The following is an 18,742-nucleotide window of genomic DNA, read 5'->3' as shown; positions in this document are numbered from 1 at the left end:
CACTGATGCCAATGGCTGATTAGTGTCACAGTCTGAGGTAAACAGGAATAATTTATTAATAGTTTTGAAGGGAAGCTTTTGCTCTAGGCACCAGAAGACACAAAAAAAAGAGAGACTGTGGCAGTTCATAAGAGAAATGAATGGGACATGTGAAGTCACTGAATTTTGTTCCTGCTGTATGAAAAGTCTTGCTGCTCTTCAGTGTGTCAAATACAGGCATATGTTTTAGCTCCCTTAATGACAAAAATACGCAGGTATAAGTATTAAAAGGCATTTGTATCTCAAGTCAAGAGTACTTATTCATGAATACTGATTCAAAGCTCCCCGAAGTAACTGAGAGCCCTTTCAGTGATGTAGCTTGCTCTGGATCAGATCCTTCTGACTTAAAAGTAATTGGTGAGTAGTTCTTAAGTATTCTTACCTATTGAATATTATTTCTGTAAAGGCAAATACTCTAATGGGGACTACTGAAGGCAAGCGAGGGGTGGTGGTTAACAAGCAAGGTGTGGTGGGTAGTGGCTCAGCGAGAGAAACAATGGCAAGTTATCTTACACAGTGTAAATCCCCATCTCACTTCAACTAACTGTTTTATAAAAGTACCTAGGGTAAACTTTATTGGAGGATTTGAAAATATAATAACTTCATATATCATTATTTATAAAAGATGTGTAGCTGTAAACCAGATCTGGGATAATCTGAAAAAAATAAGGTGTAGAAGTGGATTTGGAATTACCTAGAAATATGTGGTGGCAGTGGTACAGTAGAAATCCATATCAGAAATGCTTTAAATTTGGAAAACTTGAAAAATAAATAAATTAATGAAGATATGTGCTGTAATAATGCTTGAGCATACTCCTGTGTGTTTCTTTTGCAAGTGACACAATTGCCACTGGTCTGTTGGTAATGCACATCAGCGGTGTTTTCTGGTGACTGCATGAAGTATTGGCCCATTTCTTATCTGTGTTTTACTTCAAATATAAATATTAACTTTAGCTTTACTTAGGAGTAAAATACGTGCTGCTATGTTTTCTAGTCTCATTTTCAGGGATTCCATTATAAGTCGTTTATTAGAAGTCTTTTACTATTAGGAAAAAATTAATTATTAGAAATATCTTGGCAGCTTTTCCATTAACCTGCGATGCCCACTTGAAATTACATCTCGATTGGAAATGTTTAGTAATTTTCATGATTAAGGTTTAACTCTTTCTTCTGTTCCATAAATAAGGATTCATTAAGAAAACCAGTTTGCCTATTCCAAGTTATTTTAAAATATTGTGGTGCTGAAACTAAGCTTGTGCAGGGTACTATTGGGGTGGGGAGGCAGCATCTGTCTTACCTTTTTTTTTTGTCTGTAGGAGGGATGGATGGTCAGAATGCTGGCTGGCAGTGTGTCTGCTGGAGTGGTTTATTCCTCTGAGCACATGTGCGTGTTTTGGGAGGAGGATGGGTGCAGCAACACTGATTAGGTCAGATGACATAAATACATTGGTCTTAGGGTGGCCTTCCAAGCACTTTGCTCACAGAATAAAAATGTATGCTGAGCATGCAGGAGTAGCCCGTGGTGTTGAAGAGCCTTGTCAGATGATCTGTCCTCCTGTGGCTTCCAAGCAGACTGGGACATCTCTGTACTTCCTAATCTGCCTGGTCAGAATTGAATGTGATATCTATTAAGAGGATTTCTGTTACCACAAAGGTCTGAGAGGAGTCCTTGACAAAGAACAAATTAAACTCAAGGATCCTTAGGCTACTTCTACATCACAGAATCACAGAATCGTAGGGGTTGGAAGAGACCTTGAGAGATCATTGGGTCCAACCCCCCTGTCAAAGCAGGTTCAGTAGGACGTAAAAGTTCCTTAGGACATACCCTCTTTGGATTTGATGTTGAGATTGCTCAGCGAGGGAGGGGGGCCACCCTGAATAAATGTAATGACCTCCCAAGGTCTCTTCAACCTTGGTCATTCCATGGTTCTGGTATGAACGAAAGCTCTTTTTAGGTGAATTTGGGATCAAATTTAAGTCTGGAGTCCTCTGTTAATTGGAGGAGGAATGTAGCTTCTCCTGTCTGTGTTAGAAAGGAGAATATGGTTGCTGTTAATTCCACTTATCTTCTCCAAACTGGAATCTAATCTTTGATTTATGAAGCTACTGGATTATAAAAATTTGCCTTAGCAGTTAGCTTGCTTGGCTTTCTTCTTTCTGACAGGTGAAGCCAAGAAGTGTTCCTTGGTCTGTTACTAATCCCTTTATAATTCAAAGTAGTGGAGGTTTCCCTTCTGTATGCTATAGCATCCATCTTGCAAGGGAGCTCTCTGAGAAACATCTTTGCTGTTCTGTGAGTGGTTTGCGTTTGCATACACAGACAATGTTGTCTGTCTTTTACTGTCACCACCTGGGTGAGGCAAAGCTCTGCTGGCCTTCAGAAGATATTAAAACCTCAACTATCCACTTTTTCTGCCTGGGCCTACTTTATATACGTGCCATCTGTAATGGTCAGCTTCAGAATCCACTGGGGAAAAAATTAAGCCAAAACAGAACCCAGGAATAATACAAATGTTGCCTGCATTGGTATGGATCAGAATTAAGCATTGTACATTGTCCTACCCATTTTGCTCTTGAGTTTTATTCTTTCCACCCAGAAAGCGGGCACTTTCCAAGTATTAAGTAACAGACCCAGGCACATAACCAGGCTTGTTTGCTTTGTGGGTATTTTTTTTCCCCCTGCTGTAACTGATAGGAGGAAACACATTTCTAGGACAAAATGCAAATGAGACTGTTATGGGAAAAACGACCTTTTATGTAATTTAATTTGAAGCTGGTTATGTAAAGTAATTGCATGAACCTTTTTGACTCAGCTTGGGGGATACTGGGATAATATTGATTTAAGCAATCATAACATCAGGGAAATGAGAGAGAAATACTTTTTCCTTGTCTTCCTTCCGACCAGGGTTCTGTCATTTAGTAGTAATAGATGCGTGCGGTCTAGTTTTAAATAGTCTGAAGGATTCCACTCCTTCAGTTGTCACTTAATTTTATAGCCATTAACTCCTGCTTTGCATTTGCCTTTATATAATTCAGTTCAGTGATCAGAGTGAGGAAGCAGAGGCATACCTCAGGTTGAGCAGAGAGATTTTGGAGCTGATTTGCATCTTAGGGCGGAGGTGAGATCTCCATGTAGCCCAGGAGTCTGCAGTGATGAGGGTAGGAAAGAACAATGACAGAACTTCCCGTGTTGGAAGCTGGGGAACCTTTGCCATTTAGTCCTTTCATTCACTATTAAAGCAGCTCTTGGACAAATGCCCCAGAGGTGGCTTTGTTACTTTTCGGATCGATCTTCTGCATGGTGAACATGAAAGTAAGCGTTGTTACATCCGTATTGATGGTGAATATGAACTTGTACCTCAGTTGAAATCCTTGTAAGGTGAAATAAGGCTTGAGGAGAAACAAAGTACTGCTATCCAGCCCATTTGTGTATTTCCAAATATAGCAATGTAATTGAAGTTTAACTTTAAGGCTGTTTAAAATTCTGCTGAGCGTAGCAGCAGAGCAAGAGCAGAAGGCAAGGGAAATGGGGCTGGAGTTCAGAGAACCAGGGCAGTCTGTTTTGTATAATAAAGGTAAATTGCCATCCTTAGGAAGCAGCCTTTAATCAAGCTTCTGAGGTATGCCTCCAAAGTCAAGCTAAGGACGTTTCATGGTAGGATTCTGAGTGCCAAAGACCAGAGCCTAATTTTGGTATGCTGTTTTTAACAGTTTGTATTATCTCTGAGACTCAGGAAAATGAATGCATTGCCCACAGTGGATGCTGCAGTCATGACTGGTGTTTATCCCCCCTCACCATGCCTGTGCCACAAATAATGCAAATAGTGACAAATACAGCAGATAAACATTTTTGTATTTGTGATTATGAAGAGGGGAATGCTGCTCTTGATCGGTGGTTAACCTGTTTCAAACTGTTGACCTTTGCTCACTGTTTGGAGTTTGATTTTTATTGAAGGTACAGGGAGAAAATAGTTTTTGCAGCACAGCAAGTGCAAAAGCAGTTATTGATTTCGTCCAAGATGAAGGTCATGCAATAAAACCTTCAAATTGGGATCTTTCTAGTTTTACCTTGTTTCCTTTATATGAATTGATAGAACCAGTGTGTGTTGGAGCAGGTGGGAACATGCGGTTTTGGTCGCATGAACTTGTCACGGGTGTTAGGCTGGGGGACTGAGAAGCGAAGGTTTTTAGGATGGATTTCCTGATGCAACTTCAGCTGAGACATGTAAACAAATTGCCAATTTTAGATACAGCATTTTGGAAAAATGATCTCCGAGCTTCTTCACTGGGTGTAAACAACTGGAAAATTGGCACATTTCAGAGCCAGATAAAGTTGATGTTATTGTATAACTATATAAGGCTCATATATGCATGTATATGTTTGTGTATGTGCACAAATAGTACAAAACTTCAGCATTTTTTGACTTTTGCTTTGCAATCGCTTTTTCTAGTAACTGGCAAAGGAAAGTTTCTTTCTCAAGCCAGTTCCTCAACCTTTCAACCTTTCCACATTTGTATTTCTGCCCATGTTTGTTAAAGACAGTTTCCATTTCAAGGCAGATAAAAAATAATAAACGCTGAGTGAAGGAAGTTGAAGCAATCTTTAGCCAGAATATGTTAATATGGACTAAATTAAAAATAAATTGATGCAGATTTGCTGGGTTTTGTTGTTTTTCAATTTACATTTTTTGGCCTGTGACAGTTCCTTTGTCCTGTTAGCTGGAACTATGATGAGTGTGTTTTCATCGCTGTGCCGTGATTGCACCACAGCCTCTGTACCTATCCATGTTGAACGTGCCCAGTGGTTGGTTCTGCACGCTCTGTGCAGAAGACATCGTATTTGGAAATTGTCCACTTGCTACTTGTAAAGTCTGCCCTGGTCCTCTTCAGAGGTCTCCATTCTGGGTTTTCCTGAGGATTGGCTGAGTCTTTACGCTACCGATAGAAGTTGTGGCTTGCTAGTGCCTGGCACCGGGGAATGGGAATTGGCATTATGTGCAGTAGTACTGAGGTGGTGGGAGAGGGGAGGTATGGAAGGGAACTGCATGCCTGCTGTAGGACTGGAAGCATGTGTGCCCCACTGGGGCAGCCTTTTGAACCCCATCCCTTTGTGTGAACCTGTACTTGTCATGGAGGATGGCATTTGCTGTGATATGTACACATAAAGGTCTGTGGAGGCAGACAGCAGCAGCATAAAGCACTTTGAGAGCTTGGTTGTAACTGCTAAATCTTTCAGTCTTACTTTTAGATGTTTTTTATTTTTAAAAAAAAAGCCCCTTGTTTATTGTGCTTTCCTCTCCTGGCTTCTGAAACACCCTTGCATTCATCTGTGTAAAACTTGCTCCTGAGGGTAAAGTTTGCCTCTCCTTCTCCATGACAATTTGTCTTTGCACTTCTTATCCTGTCCTAGGTCAGCTTTAACTTCCTGCCATTTCCTTACGGACTGACTACTTTACTTATCCATTTGTTCCCTCTCACATCAGTTTTGACTGTTCTGCTTCTTCAGTGGCACCAGTCTTGACCACTCTCATACCAAATCTGTGTTTGTTTCAGTTCTTAGAGTCTTTCAGTTGTGACAGGCAAATTTCTGTCACTGTGCTGGGGTTTTTTTTAACCTGTTGAACCGACAGTTGAATTCCTAATTAACTTCACTCTCTGGAACAAGACCAGGTTGGGAGAGAACGTGTTTCCAGTTGCCCCAGTTTCCACTGTTCTGTCCAAACCTTTACTAGCTTGCCTGCCTTCAACTTACTGCCTACTTTGAGCCATTTTCTCCTTATGAAGTGCCAGACGTGACACTGACTTCATTAGTCACAAACTAATGATTACGCACATGGCACTAAACGACCTAGGGCTGACAAGTAGTTTTATACACTTTTATTTATGGGGTTTATATTGTTGTGTTATCCCTTTTGCCTGGAAGATGTGTAGCCTTTGCCAGGTAAAGTACTGAGAAAGAATGCTGTATATTTTGAGTAAGTTCTAACGTACAGATGGATTCCTTACCAGCATGAGGCACAATATGTCAACCGGTGACATTTCAGTAACGAAAGCAAGATGCTGCGGCGTCGTTCAGGGTTTTTTTTCCCCCCTTTTTTCTTTCAGTTGTCAAATTGTTTTTAATAGAGATACCAGTGTTAGCAGTAGGGCTGATCTGTATGAAAACATGCAATTTAAACTCTGAAACTCAGAGCGTCTGCTAGGCTGAGTCTCATCTTAATTTAGGGGGGAAAATGTAAGTTTCATGTGTAAGGACTGAATAGTGTCGTTGGTGGTTATTACTCTTTGCATCTGTTTGGTCTCTGGTATTTAACTTTTTTTAACTGCTTTTTGAAAACTAGGACACAAGTTGATGGATCTTGAAAGAAGAGAACTACTGGCAACAGCAGCTTCTTTGTATGTGGCTGAACAGCAGAGATCGCAGCGATTTCTGGGCACTCCAAGGTAAGTTTGTTTTTAGGAGCTCTGATGTGCTGTGATGCGTTTTGTTAATGGCATCTTCTCATGCACGAGAGACACCGGTGAGAGTCTGTGTGGTTTCTTAATATAGTCTGCTGCTTCTAAATTCAAATGAGCTGCAGCTTACATTTCCCTATTCACACGAGTCATACATGATTATTTTTATTCTACGTATTAGCAAACTAATAGGCACAAAAATGTGTTACAAGCCAGTACAGTAATTAATGCACATCAGGAGTTTCATTAATGCAAAATGTTGCTGCATTAGTAACTAACCACAAATTGAGCATCACAAATTTCCCATGTGTCCATTTGAAGCGATCTAAGCACTTTGGGATAATGTGAATATTCAGCTACAGAGCTTTAAAATATTGTGGATTCGTGAGTAATCTGCTATGTTGATGAAGAACCTTAATAGGTAGGGTCTGATTCTGAAAATATTGTGGTCAGTGCTGGAAAAGTCAGCATCTTGCTTTTATGTATGTTTTTTTTGGTGCATTTGTTTCCCTACTTGCTCATCCTTTTGCATAGTAGCTGCTAGTAGCCTAGGCAGTACTGGGAATTGCCCAGCCACTGCTGTAGCGTGGTCAAAATACTACTTCACTTCGGCTTTTTGAAGCAGTGTGCTTTTTTCCCCTCTAGAGTGTTCCTAACTTTTGGTGTCCTCTGGCCCATCATGGTCAGTGGCTTGAGACCTTCTGGTAGAACAACTGAGTCTGTGAACTTTGCTTGGTCAGTTGGTGTTTGCAATGGCTGCATGCAGTGAATCCTAACTCCAGCACAACTCTTTCTTCCTTGCCTCCCATTCTTTAATGTAGTTTCATGTATATGTGTGAGAGAGAGAGAGAAGCCGGAATGCAGGGCAGAGATTATTCATGTTCCATGCCAGTGGTTTGACAGTGTATTCTATTACTGATTTTACAGTGGTCAGGAATAAATCAAATGTGGTTTCGAGAAGTCTTTATTTTTATTTGTACCCACAAAGATAAATAGTACCATATGGTGTTAAAGAATAAAAACAACCCAGAAAAAGGGAGACACTTAGAGAAAGTGTAACGGCTTTGTAATATATAGCACATGTAGGGCTAGGTCACTGCTTACCTTCTGCACCTATAGGGGAAAGCAAAGCACCTTTTATTCCCTTCCACAAGTTAGGTCCTCCATAGCAAATGGCATAAGGGGAACAGACACTCTGAGGCCACTGTTCTCGAAATAAAACATGAATAAGAAAAAGTGAGGAGGATCCTTGATTGCAGGTTTTATGGGCCAGCATAAGAAGTTAAATAGCTTGGTACTGCTATAGAGAAGTAATGGATTACTCTGTACACAGAGTTAAGGATAGGAATTGTTGATTTAAGTAGTTGATTCTCAAACTGCTGTTGCATTCTCTTCTCTGATTGGAGATTGATTTTTACTTTTTTTCCCTCCTCTGGCCTGTAAAATGTTTTTACTTGCTAACAAGAAAAGAAAAGGAGTCTAATCTTTGAACAGACTTTTAAGGTTTTCTTGCTATTGCAGGTATTTCTTTCAGCAGTAGGTATGTGTGTCTATTTTAATAAAAAAAAAGACAAACGCAACTATTTTAATTGAGATGTTAGATATGTAAACAAAGTGTTGCATTGAGCAGTCAGCCATGGTCATTCATCTCTCTCTATGGAAACAAATATGCTCCTGCTTTGGAAAAAAAACCCTAGCAATAGCTTAGTTTTTGAGTCCAGGTCTAACTCCCTCCGTTCCAGCATGAACAGGGAAGGCAGCAGCCTGACCACACAAAATTTGTCCTTGGTAAGACTAGACTAAGGTCTGGGATTTTTTCCAGATTTTAAATGGTGGAGCTAACAAATCTTTTCAGTACTGGCAAGATGATTTTCTCTTGCCATGGTGAGGCTTTCTTATGTTCGGCTCAGTTTTCAGAGGATGATCTTTACTGTCTTGTGTCATGCAGCTCTGGAACCAATCCTTCAGAAGCTGAGTCTTATGTGGTGCCTGCATGTGGTTCTTAACGAATGGGTCGCTGTTTCCACCCATGTGTATTGTTACACCTGTTTGTCTTAGTGATAGAAAACTTGCCTGAGGCCAGATAAGGTTAGTGCAAAATGCTTACTGGTGTGTAACTTCTGAAGAGACCCATACCTGATAATGATACAGCTCCTTCAGAGGAAAAGTCAGAAGAAACAAAGAATTGTGTAGTGTCCTGAACGGTGTTCTCCACTCTTGAGAGCAGCTGGTGGACTCCCTCTAGAGGGGGCTGAGAACTGTGGAGTGTACAAGGTACTTGCAGTCCCATCAAGAATCCCTCGCAGCATCTCCTTAACTTACCCAAACTGCATCTAACTTGTTATTGAAGGTGGTCCATGCCATGGGTACTCTTTAGGGAGTGGGATTGTGGCCACAGAAAGCACATCTTTATTGATATGACTGCAATCTGTTTGAAAAATATTAGTAAATACAAAGTACAGAGTAGGAACCTGTGCTACTGGCAACAAATCAAAAAGGCCAGTTGTAATCTTGGATGCGGTTCACTGTAGCAGAATTGGGTGTTTGGAGTCTGTGTGAATTTTAAATCCATGTTGGAGGATGCAAGTGGATTAGACAGACTGCGCATTCCCGAGTTGATCCATAACATTCCCCTAATGGTTTGGAAAACTGTATTGCCATGTTGATGATCATCCTCAAAATTTCAGCTCTTTGGCATTGTTTGTGTTGACAACATTTATTTTCTTTTGTGTGCACTGAAAGCAAGTGAGGAATTTTTGTGTGAGGAGTTGCACTGAAAAGCACTATTCTGAAATCACGTATTATTTCTTCTGAACTCATTGCAGCTGCCAAATAGACAATTTTTGTGCTGAACTTGAGTTATATGCTTATCTTCTGGTTTTGGTTTGTTTTCTTTTCCCTTTTGGGAGCCACATGTATAACACGCATTCTTTCCACAACTGCAGAGGTATTTTGAGTTCCCTTTTTAACTCCTGATTTATTCAGCCCATGCTCAGGATTGTTATTCTAGCCAGATAGATAGAAAGAACTGGGCTTGGAAGTCCTCACAGAAGCTCTTAACTTTCACTAGCAGTGCTACTTGAGGATATCATGAGATGAAATTGAGCCAAGTCAGATTAAGGAGCTGTTTTCCCATCCTGCTTCTCCTGTGGTCTCTGCCTTTTCCCTCTTCTTCCAGATACACGGATGTGACTTTGTGTAGTTGACTTCTCTGGTTCAGCTAAAATGACCCATGTTTGCCTAGAAAATTCTGACAGAACCAGGTAAAGTACTGGTAAAGTGTGAAATTACTCTGCAAAAGCCAGAGGGGTGGGAAAAGGATAGCAAGGAGGCAGAGGTGAGCTGAGGATGGCTCATAAAAGGGATGCAGAGGTGGGCCGTAGCTCTGTCACAGGTCGGGCTGGTAGCTGCCTCATGGTGGGGTCTCCTCTACGGTCAATGATATTTGCATGGGTGTGACTGGAAAACACGTATTTTGCTGTCCTCTGGGTGACTGAATCATCATCTGAAAGGGTCTTGGTGGAAGGTGCTCTGGAGATCAAGCGGGCTGTGGCCTCATTAGGATCAAACGCTCCACTTTCTTCAGCCAGTTTCAATTAGGCGTGACCCCTGTAGCGGGATTCTTTGTTGCAGTAGTTTGTGTGGCGTTGGGGTTAACACAGGCCACAAGCTGAAGGCTGCTCTGCCTTTCCTGCCTCAGAATAAATTGTATTATGGTTTGGGTGGAGCACCCACGGGTGAGTTTCCACTGTCTGCATTGCTATGTGCCCCTGGCCTCACCAGCAGTTCCCTAGGACTAATTTGCCAACTTTTGGCTCGAGGAGCAGCGGCTGAAGACCTGTGCATGCTCAGAGTTACAGGAATATAGATGTTTACTTGTGTTATGGAATCTAATTTTCTGTATTTTCTGTGGAGTTCTTTAGGGTTTTTTTTAAACTGGTTGTTACTTAACCAGGTTTCTTGGGGAAAAGGTTGTGGTGGGGAGTTTAGGTGGTGGTTTTTTTTTTTTTTAAAGGATAATTTGCTAATGAAAATGCTTGGTCTGTTGTGAGCCAGACACTAATGTGAATATTTCAGTGATATCCAGATAATAGGGGCGCATATTTCCTACAGGAAAGAGCCATGAATGATTGATGATTGTTTCATTGTTCAGCTTTCAGTTATTTTACCTAGGACTTTTCCTTCTTATTCCATAGTGCAGTTTATTGTGAAACTGGTGCCACCCACAGCTGCTGAACAGATTTACAGCATCTAGTAAAATCCCAGGGTCTTCTAGACAGAACTTGATCTTATTTCAAGTGGAAACATATTTTGGCTGAAGTGAATCCAGCTTATTTTACGTCCGTTTGATGTAGTTAGCCTTTGAGACCAAAAATGATGTTGTACAGTTGAATCTTCACGTTTTGGCTTCAGACTTGTTTTCATTAGTGGGTTGGGAGGGGAATAGGAGAGTGACTCTCCAGGTGTGGCTACATCATGCTATCTCATGGGTCTACTAATGTGATGTTTATACTTCTAAACCCAATTGCCTGCAGCACTTCCTATGCATTGCTTGTGTTGGCTGCTAAGTGTATTTTCCTAATTTTTCTATGGGCTTTACCCTTTCATCATTTATGACTTGGAAAAAACCAGGGAGGCTGCGTGCCCATATTACCTGATACTATGTGCAAAAAGATGGGAACGCTCTGGGAAATGCTTTATATTGCTAGCAAAAAAAACCCCAACCCTTAAAGGTTTTTCTTGCTCGTGTGTTTAATATGGAAGTGTGGGGTTATGGAGTTTTGAGTCAAACTCCTAACTGTTCTCCTGGGACCTTAGAGAAGTCAGTTGGATTGGGCCTCGGTTTGCAGAAAGACAAAGTGACCTTAATATTTTACCACATTATTGAGGTTTTGTAACTGTTTATCAACGTGTGTAAAGGATTTTGAGACCTAAAATGGATGATCCTTTCTAAACATAAAATTATACTTACGTGGGTAGGGGGAGTGTATAGTGAGAGCTTACAGATAAAATACAAGCAAGTGTTTTGTTGAGTTCTGAAGTAGCTGGGCTGATTTTTTTACATGCTTTAAAATTCTGAGAACCCAGGGGTCCGGTGCATAACATGACCAGTGAACTGCAAGAACAGAAATGGATATATTTAGCTTTTTATTTCATGAGTTATTGCAGGTTTGTGTCTGGGTTGATGCAGTACCAGATAGATTGACGTAAATCCTCGGATACACTTAGTAGTGCTGGTTTGGATGCCTGCTTTGCCTTGCCATCATGTGATGAGGACAGTGAGGGAACTGCTCGGAGCGCGGCGGAGCCCCACACCTCTCAGGCATGCTTGCTTTCACACAGACTACACCTATTACCCTGCTGGAGTCTGGGACAGAGCCAGCTCTTTGCCAGCCTAGGGCTTCCCCATATGGAAGGGCGGTCGGCTGCCCAATAGGAGAGCTTCCTGGTGCTCCCGCACTGCTGGAGCAGCATAAAATAAGGTTATGTTACATTAATTTTAAGAAGAAGGAAGATGATGTCAGGAAAATTCACCAGAGGCACCCAAACTGTCTGCTTGGAAATAGGAAGAGTTTCTTCCTGGCAGCACAGTCACAGATACCGATGAATTGTGTCGATTGCATTATGTGATTTCTTTTATTCCCTGCCCCCGCCCTAGATCTGCAGTAATAACACCAACAGTTATTGCAAGTACAGCTAAATATTTATACTCTGCATTACCCTACAGATACCCTCTAGTGTGATATAAAGATAAACCGCTTTGTTTTCACTTGCTAAGGATGAACAAGCCCGGCCCACTTGCGGCTTTCTTCATTCCCTCGCTTTGGAGTTACGCAGTCATCCTTCGCCCATGAAAATAATACTGTCTTATCCTGACTGTTCTGGTCCCCTGGTCAACAAGTCAAGCATTCTTTTCATGATTTACTGTTATGCCTTTGAAAGTCCTCGATATGTTTATCTAACTACAGTGGCTTCAGACCGTTATTCCACTGTGCAGGTCTTTTATTTTCCCCATAGACCAGCAAGGCACTGAGACTCCGTTATCCCTTTTTGTGTGCGATATCCTTGTTTATAATGAGCTCTTCTGATTGTGACAACTCTCTCTCTCTTGTCTCCTTAGGTGTTACTTAATGTTACTTGGCCTCTCATAAATAATTACTTAATTTCTTTTTTTAAAAAAATTTTTTATAGTCTTGCTTAACCACTGCTAAAGCAGCTGCCCTATATAATATTGTCACTGTCTTTAAACTCTGGTATAATTTACCCTTTGATTTTGTTCAGTTGCTTATTAAAGAAAAAGGAGTAGATGTGCTAGAAACAAGCAAGTGGGTATAAATGTATGAAATGGGTATTTCTGGCCAGTGGAAACAAACTTTTATGCAGAATATGAAAGTTGAAATGGGACACTTCAAGTAGCATTTATGACTCTTCCTACAGAATGCATGCTTTGTATTTTTCCTTTGGTTGGATTAAATGAATGGAATTGGAATAGATAATGTAAGTAATATAAGGTATCCATATAAATGTTTGAAAGCAGAACCATCATTCCATGTGGTTCATGTATTCCAGAAACAGAATGTGGGCTGTTTATGAGACATTTTCACAGCCTGTCTTTTCTATGTCATTTGTAGGGAAAAAGGTGTCCTGGGCACTCGGGAATCCATGTTTGCTCAATCTCTAGAGTTGGTAATCATTATGAAATGATGATGGTGTAATAATTATGAAAAATCTGAACCTCGCTGAGCATCTCTTGAGAGGATCTCCCCACCTGCCCCAAGCAGTGGCACACAGCTTGCTGAGGTGATTGCCGGTGGGAAAGCTGTTCACCAAAGTAAATGGACCTGGAAGTCCCTGTGTTCATTTTTTATTTCCACCGTGTCTGCTGGGAAACCAGCAGCTGCTGTAAGAGCTGTATAGCTTTCACGGCTACTGTGCGCTTCATGCTGGAGCTGGAGTTTACGTAGCGTACGCGTATGAGTGGTGGCTGCTGTGTGCTGTCACGTTCCCAGCCGCTTTTCATTGTGAATCTGCCCCTTTCTGCCTTGCTTACCACCTTGTCCTCTGCAAGTTCCTCTCTTTAGCACAAGGCCTCTTTCTCTTTCCTTTAATCCCTTTTATAACCCCAAAATCCTTTCCTCTCACGCAGGTTTACACCTCCTAAACCTGTTTGTTCCTCAGTATCTGTCTCCGTGTAAAAATACGGGCATGGACCATAGCACTAATGAGGTGTGTTCTAATCACCATGTGCTCCTTGGCCATTTTACCACTATTTTAACATAGTTTTGCTCTCTATCTGTATATTTCATTTGGAATTTTGAAGGGCAGAAATTAAGTTGTGGTGGAGGGTTTTATGGCACTGAAAAGTTTATCTTGACTTTGGGGACTCTACTTTGAGTCACCATCCCTGGATGTGTTTAAAAGATGGGTAGATGAGGTACTTGGGGGATATGGTTTAGCACAGGACGGGAACGGTTGGACTTGATGATCTTAAAGGACTTTTCTAACCCTGTGATTCTGTAAATGCACGCGTGACTGCATTCGCACAAGGGTTTTTAGTGAGGTTTCTTTCCCAGGATTATTAATGTAAAGGTAAGCACAAACATCAGGACCTTACCTTTAGTAGTTCCTTGGGGTCCTGGCTGTGTCTTGCTGTTTGTGTAGCATACAGCTCATCCTGGATGCTGTTGCAGAAGAAATGTCACCAACAAAATAATACGGGAAGAAAATGTCTCTTATTTGATTATTGTCTGCATACTTTTACATGTGTGTGTCTCGATTTGTCCATTCTTTAGCATGCTTGCTTCGTTCGTGGCTCACAAAGGCTATAGTTAAATATAAGGTATTGATTGAAGGGATAGATAATTCATTTATACCTTTGTTATTGAGTATTACAATTTTCAACCGTTTCTTTTTCCTTTGATTCAACTGCGAAAGTGGGATGGGACGCAGAATGGCCTCATTATTGTAGGAGTATTTCTCTGTTCCCTGCAATGATTCCAAAAGCTCTTGCACACTTCATCAGTATTATTGTAATTCTTTGGCTGCAGGATATTTGGCAGCTGTTGCACCCCACTGGCAAATCCTATTCAGACTTCACTTCCATTCACCATTGCCATTGGAGAATTGATTTCTCTCTCCTCTGCTCTAACCTTTCCCAATTCATTTTGGATTGTTCAATGTGAAACATTTTAATTTCATATCATACAGCCATTCAGCTCACAATCCTTTTTTAACCTGTCACCAGGGTAACAGCATAGCATGCTTTCTTTAGGCAATCAAGTTTTTATTTCACATGCTTAATGTTGCATTAAATGTTTGCATTTTGTTTAACCCTCTTAAATACTTTGAACTGGGGGATATATTTTGCAGGGTAATGAAGTCTCTGATTTCAGTGTCAAGTCTTCACAGAAATTGCCTTACTTGAAATAAAAAAATAAGAAATCAGAAGATGAATACTGTAATGAGAAGATTATTAATAAAATCCCAAATGGCTGAATGAGGCAAGCACCCGGAGAACAGCAAAAATATTTTTCTTCTGGAAAAACCTTCCAGAAGCTTATATTATAATCTTTAAACCTACACTTTAGGATTACTTTTACCTGTAAGTGCTTGTAATCAAATTAATGCAAATATAGGATTAGCCATGCAATAACATGACTTGAAGAAGTAAAATGTCTGGCCTGTACCTGTCAGCCTGCTTCACACTGCTTGCCAGACCTCTGGAACTGTAAGCTGAATTTTATATCTTTAGAAAAAAAAATTAAAAACCAAATAGAATTTAATGGGATGATGCAATTGATTAAAGAAATGGGGAATTCTGAGTGTGTTTTTCCCATACATGCAAACCATCGTAGCATGAACAACAGGCTATACTCATTGGAAATGAGAATAATAATGAATAGAGAGGCTGTTATCCTAGATTATTACAAAAATAAAATTAATTGGACATTTTCATATCTGAAAAAGCATTGATATCACATAACTGTGACCTTACAGAGCAAGTCCTGCTTGTTCTTGGTAAAGCAATAGGACCAGTGAGGTTTGCCCCCACCTGTTTAGCTGGAATTAAAAAGAAGTCTGTAATAGTTGTCCTTGGAATACCCAGAATTTCATATTCCAAGTCTATAATTATAACTAGAGGTGTAGTATTAAAGGCTTTTTATCTGTCACACTCTAGTCTCAATTATGTAGGTATAAAAGATGTGGGAAAAAATACCCAACTTAATTTTAGTGTAAGTGAAACTTAAGAATGTAAAATTGCAAATAAGCCCAGACTTTGCTCATTTGTAATGAAATAAACTCACTATAATGAAAGCACTAATAATATGTGTTTTAAGTTTTTGGAATATTGATTTTTACAAAGCTTCTAATTTGCAAAATAGATCATACGTATTTTGCATTGTGTAAGAAAACCCAAACAAATGCACAATATTTGTGTTACTGTATTAGCTGGAGCGTTTGGGTTTGCATTTGATACAGCTTTTTTTTTGAGGAGCCAGCTGCTTATTATAGATCAGACCCATAGAATTAACTTTGTTAGAATTTTTCTTTCAATAGCTAACTATACAAGGATAGAAATGCAGTTTCTTCTGTTAATGCCCAAGCTTTCTGTCCAGTTTCCTTTTTTTTCCCCAAGTTGTACTATAAGCTACCAAATATTATTACCTGCCAAAAGAGGTTTGGCAGTATTTTGTTACTGGATTTTGCCAAAAGGAGCCAAGCATATGGTAACAGTTAATTTATTGGTTCTTCTAACCTCAAGGGAACTCTTAGAGAGAGCATATTACCTTTTTATCTAACATATTTTAAATAAGAGCTGTTGGCTTGAAATTTGATAGCCCAGTATAGAAGCTGACCTTCAGCACGGTTATGCTCAATTCGGTCTTGTTTAAGAGTGTGATTAAAAGTGTAAACACGTCAGGTTGAGCTAAGGCTTCTTTCTTTTCACTTCTGCATAGTTTTTGTGTGCGTGTGTGAGTGAAAATACTGAAGAAATATTGGATGGGAAAAAAAGAGTCCTGACTTTCAAAAGTCTTGGAGAGCTCTTCCTTCACTTTCTTGATAAGAAATTTCCTGGTATATGTGCATTACCAAGCAGTACTGGGGTGGGAGGGAAAAACCCCAAAAGAACATTTTAAAGTTCTTTATGTGTAAGAGCACAGGCCCGTTTGCTCCGTGGCAACGTAGATTTGTCCTGTTCTAATGGGAGAAGCATCTGAGAGGTAACATTGCTAACTGTGCCCTTACTATCTTGGAGTGGAATCTCATGCCTGAGACCTGCACAACTCAAAATGGGTGATCCACTACCTGCATTTGAGGGAGCCCTCTTTGTTCCACCATAGGTGCGGAATATTTTGGTATCTGTAACCTGGTGGTGTTCTGAATCTTAAAAGAAAAATTCCATGGATATGTAATCATATTTTAGATGGGATATTTGGGATACATAGTACATAAAATAAAATTTTTCCTGATTTATGTTGGCTCATTGTAAGTAATCTAGGGCCTGGCTATTTTTCCCTGGATCTGTGTTGAGACTGCTGAGATGACTTCTTTTGTGGTGATGGATAATTTTTAATATCTTTCACGGACCTAGTTTTAGTGGTTTACTTCACTGTGTAATTAGATGTGGTGCTTGGAGTTTGTTTTGGCTGTGGCTTCCCTTTAACATGTATCTTCAAAGCCCTTTATGAGAAAGACACTGGGCAGGAAAGAACTGCACAGGACCCGGTTCTTTTGAAACCAAGGATGTTTATCCATTGACTTAAAAAGGAGACGATGACAGGTCTTTATCCTGTCTCTGTGGTGCTTAGTAAAATTGGTCTCGCCGCAGTTAATAGTGCGACGATGCAGAAGATGTATTTGTCTATTCCTGATTTAAAAAGTGCCTCAGAAAATCTGGGCTATTTGTTAAATTTTTGTCCTCCTGAGGCTTTTAAGTTTCTGTCTTTTCCCCAGTGTTGTGGTATGTGTTTCTGAGGCTCCTCTCTCTGCCATGGGTGATGATCGGGTACACCTTCGCCACTCAGTAATGATTTTCTCCAGGCCCTGTCCTACCAGACACTAAAACTTAAAGCAGGTCCTCATCTGGCTGCAGCCAGTCCTTTATGCCCTTAGGATGAGAGAGATGCCATAAGCCAACTTTTCTCTGTTTGTTTCCTTGAACTAGAGAGCCCTTTTCTTCCAAATCCTATGTTTTCCCCACATCCCCCTGCAGCAAATCCTTTGTTCTTGTTACTCATATCCTCAGGCAAATTGCAATTATTTAAATGTACTAACATTAAGTCCACCTTATTCCTCTGTTAGCTGTGATTTTTCTGCTCTCTGATCTTGGACATTGCATGTCTGCATCTACTGCAGACTTCCTTGTCTCAAGTCTTAACACCTATTTTAAGTGAACCCTTCTGAGCAAATAGAGCCAATGTCTGTTCTAGGGATTTCCAAAGTCCTGGTGGATTTAAGGCCATTTAAGCTTCAGTCTCCTTACTTTGGGTATTGCAACACTGTTAGACAACTCGATCTTCAACTTTCTCAGTGTCAGTCAGTCATGTGTGTCTTCCCAGAAGCAAGGGTTAGTGAGAGCTGACAACATTTTGCTGTTTCACAGTTCTTAAAAAACTGGATTGCTGTGAGAAGCCCTTGCATTCACAGCCTGTAGAGGGTGGAACCAGCTCATCTCACCCAGAAGGGGCTGCAGTCATTTGCTTTTTAGAGAAACTAAGTTGGATATGGGTGAGGAGATGTTGGGTTTAGAGGGGACATGGCTGTCATCACGTATGGATTTCCTCAGCAGGAGCAGAAGAGCACAGCGGAAGGGTTGGGGTTGAAGGCAGAGTTGTGAGAACCCTTTCTGAGCATCTTCCTAAAGTATTCTCCCTCAGCTGCCATACGCTACCTCTGAAGATGTGTTTTGAAAATGCTTTGGCTCTTCCCCTGCTTCAGTTTGCCTCTTGACTGATTATGGGTGGTTTTCAATCTAAATTTTCAGGAGGTACCAGTGGGCACAGTTGCAGACACTGGATCAAAACCAGTTAGGTAATGCATGCTATCTTGTATTTTTCAACAGAAAAAGGGAAGGTGTTACACACATGTCTGTGTTTTCTGCCTCAGAAGAAAACAGTCTTGATGTTCTTTTTGAACATCCTCTTGACCATTGACAAGTTGTTTGCTCGTGGTTGTGTATAGAATAGGAATAGCCACAGAAAAATGTAGCTTTAAGTATTTGCTTACCAAGAACGAGGAATGGTGC

The 18,742-nt window shown here is 40.5% G+C and overlaps 1 protein-coding gene across 3 annotated transcripts in view; it reads left to right on the top strand.

Moving 5' to 3' along the window:
* PCCA (propionyl-CoA carboxylase subunit alpha) overlaps window positions 1-18,742 on the top strand; it is a 294,840-nt gene that overhangs the window by 149,660 nt on the left and 126,438 nt on the right. For all 3 annotated transcript variants that reach the window (XM_084279588.1, XM_084279587.1, XM_084279589.1), the window contains exon 18: window positions 6,381-6,483. In XM_084279588.1, coding sequence (XP_084135714.1) covers window positions 6,381-6,483 — 103 coding nt within the window. The remainder of the gene's footprint in view (window positions 1-6,380; window positions 6,484-18,742) is intronic.

The sequence above is a fragment of the Gallinula chloropus genome, assembly GCF_964237585.1.
Source record: "Gallinula chloropus genome assembly, chromosome: 1".
NCBI classification, from domain to species: Eukaryota; Metazoa; Chordata; class Aves; order Gruiformes; family Rallidae; genus Gallinula; species Gallinula chloropus.
Note: the sequence above shows the minus strand (reverse complement) of the source record. Positions and strands in the feature narration are given on the sequence as shown.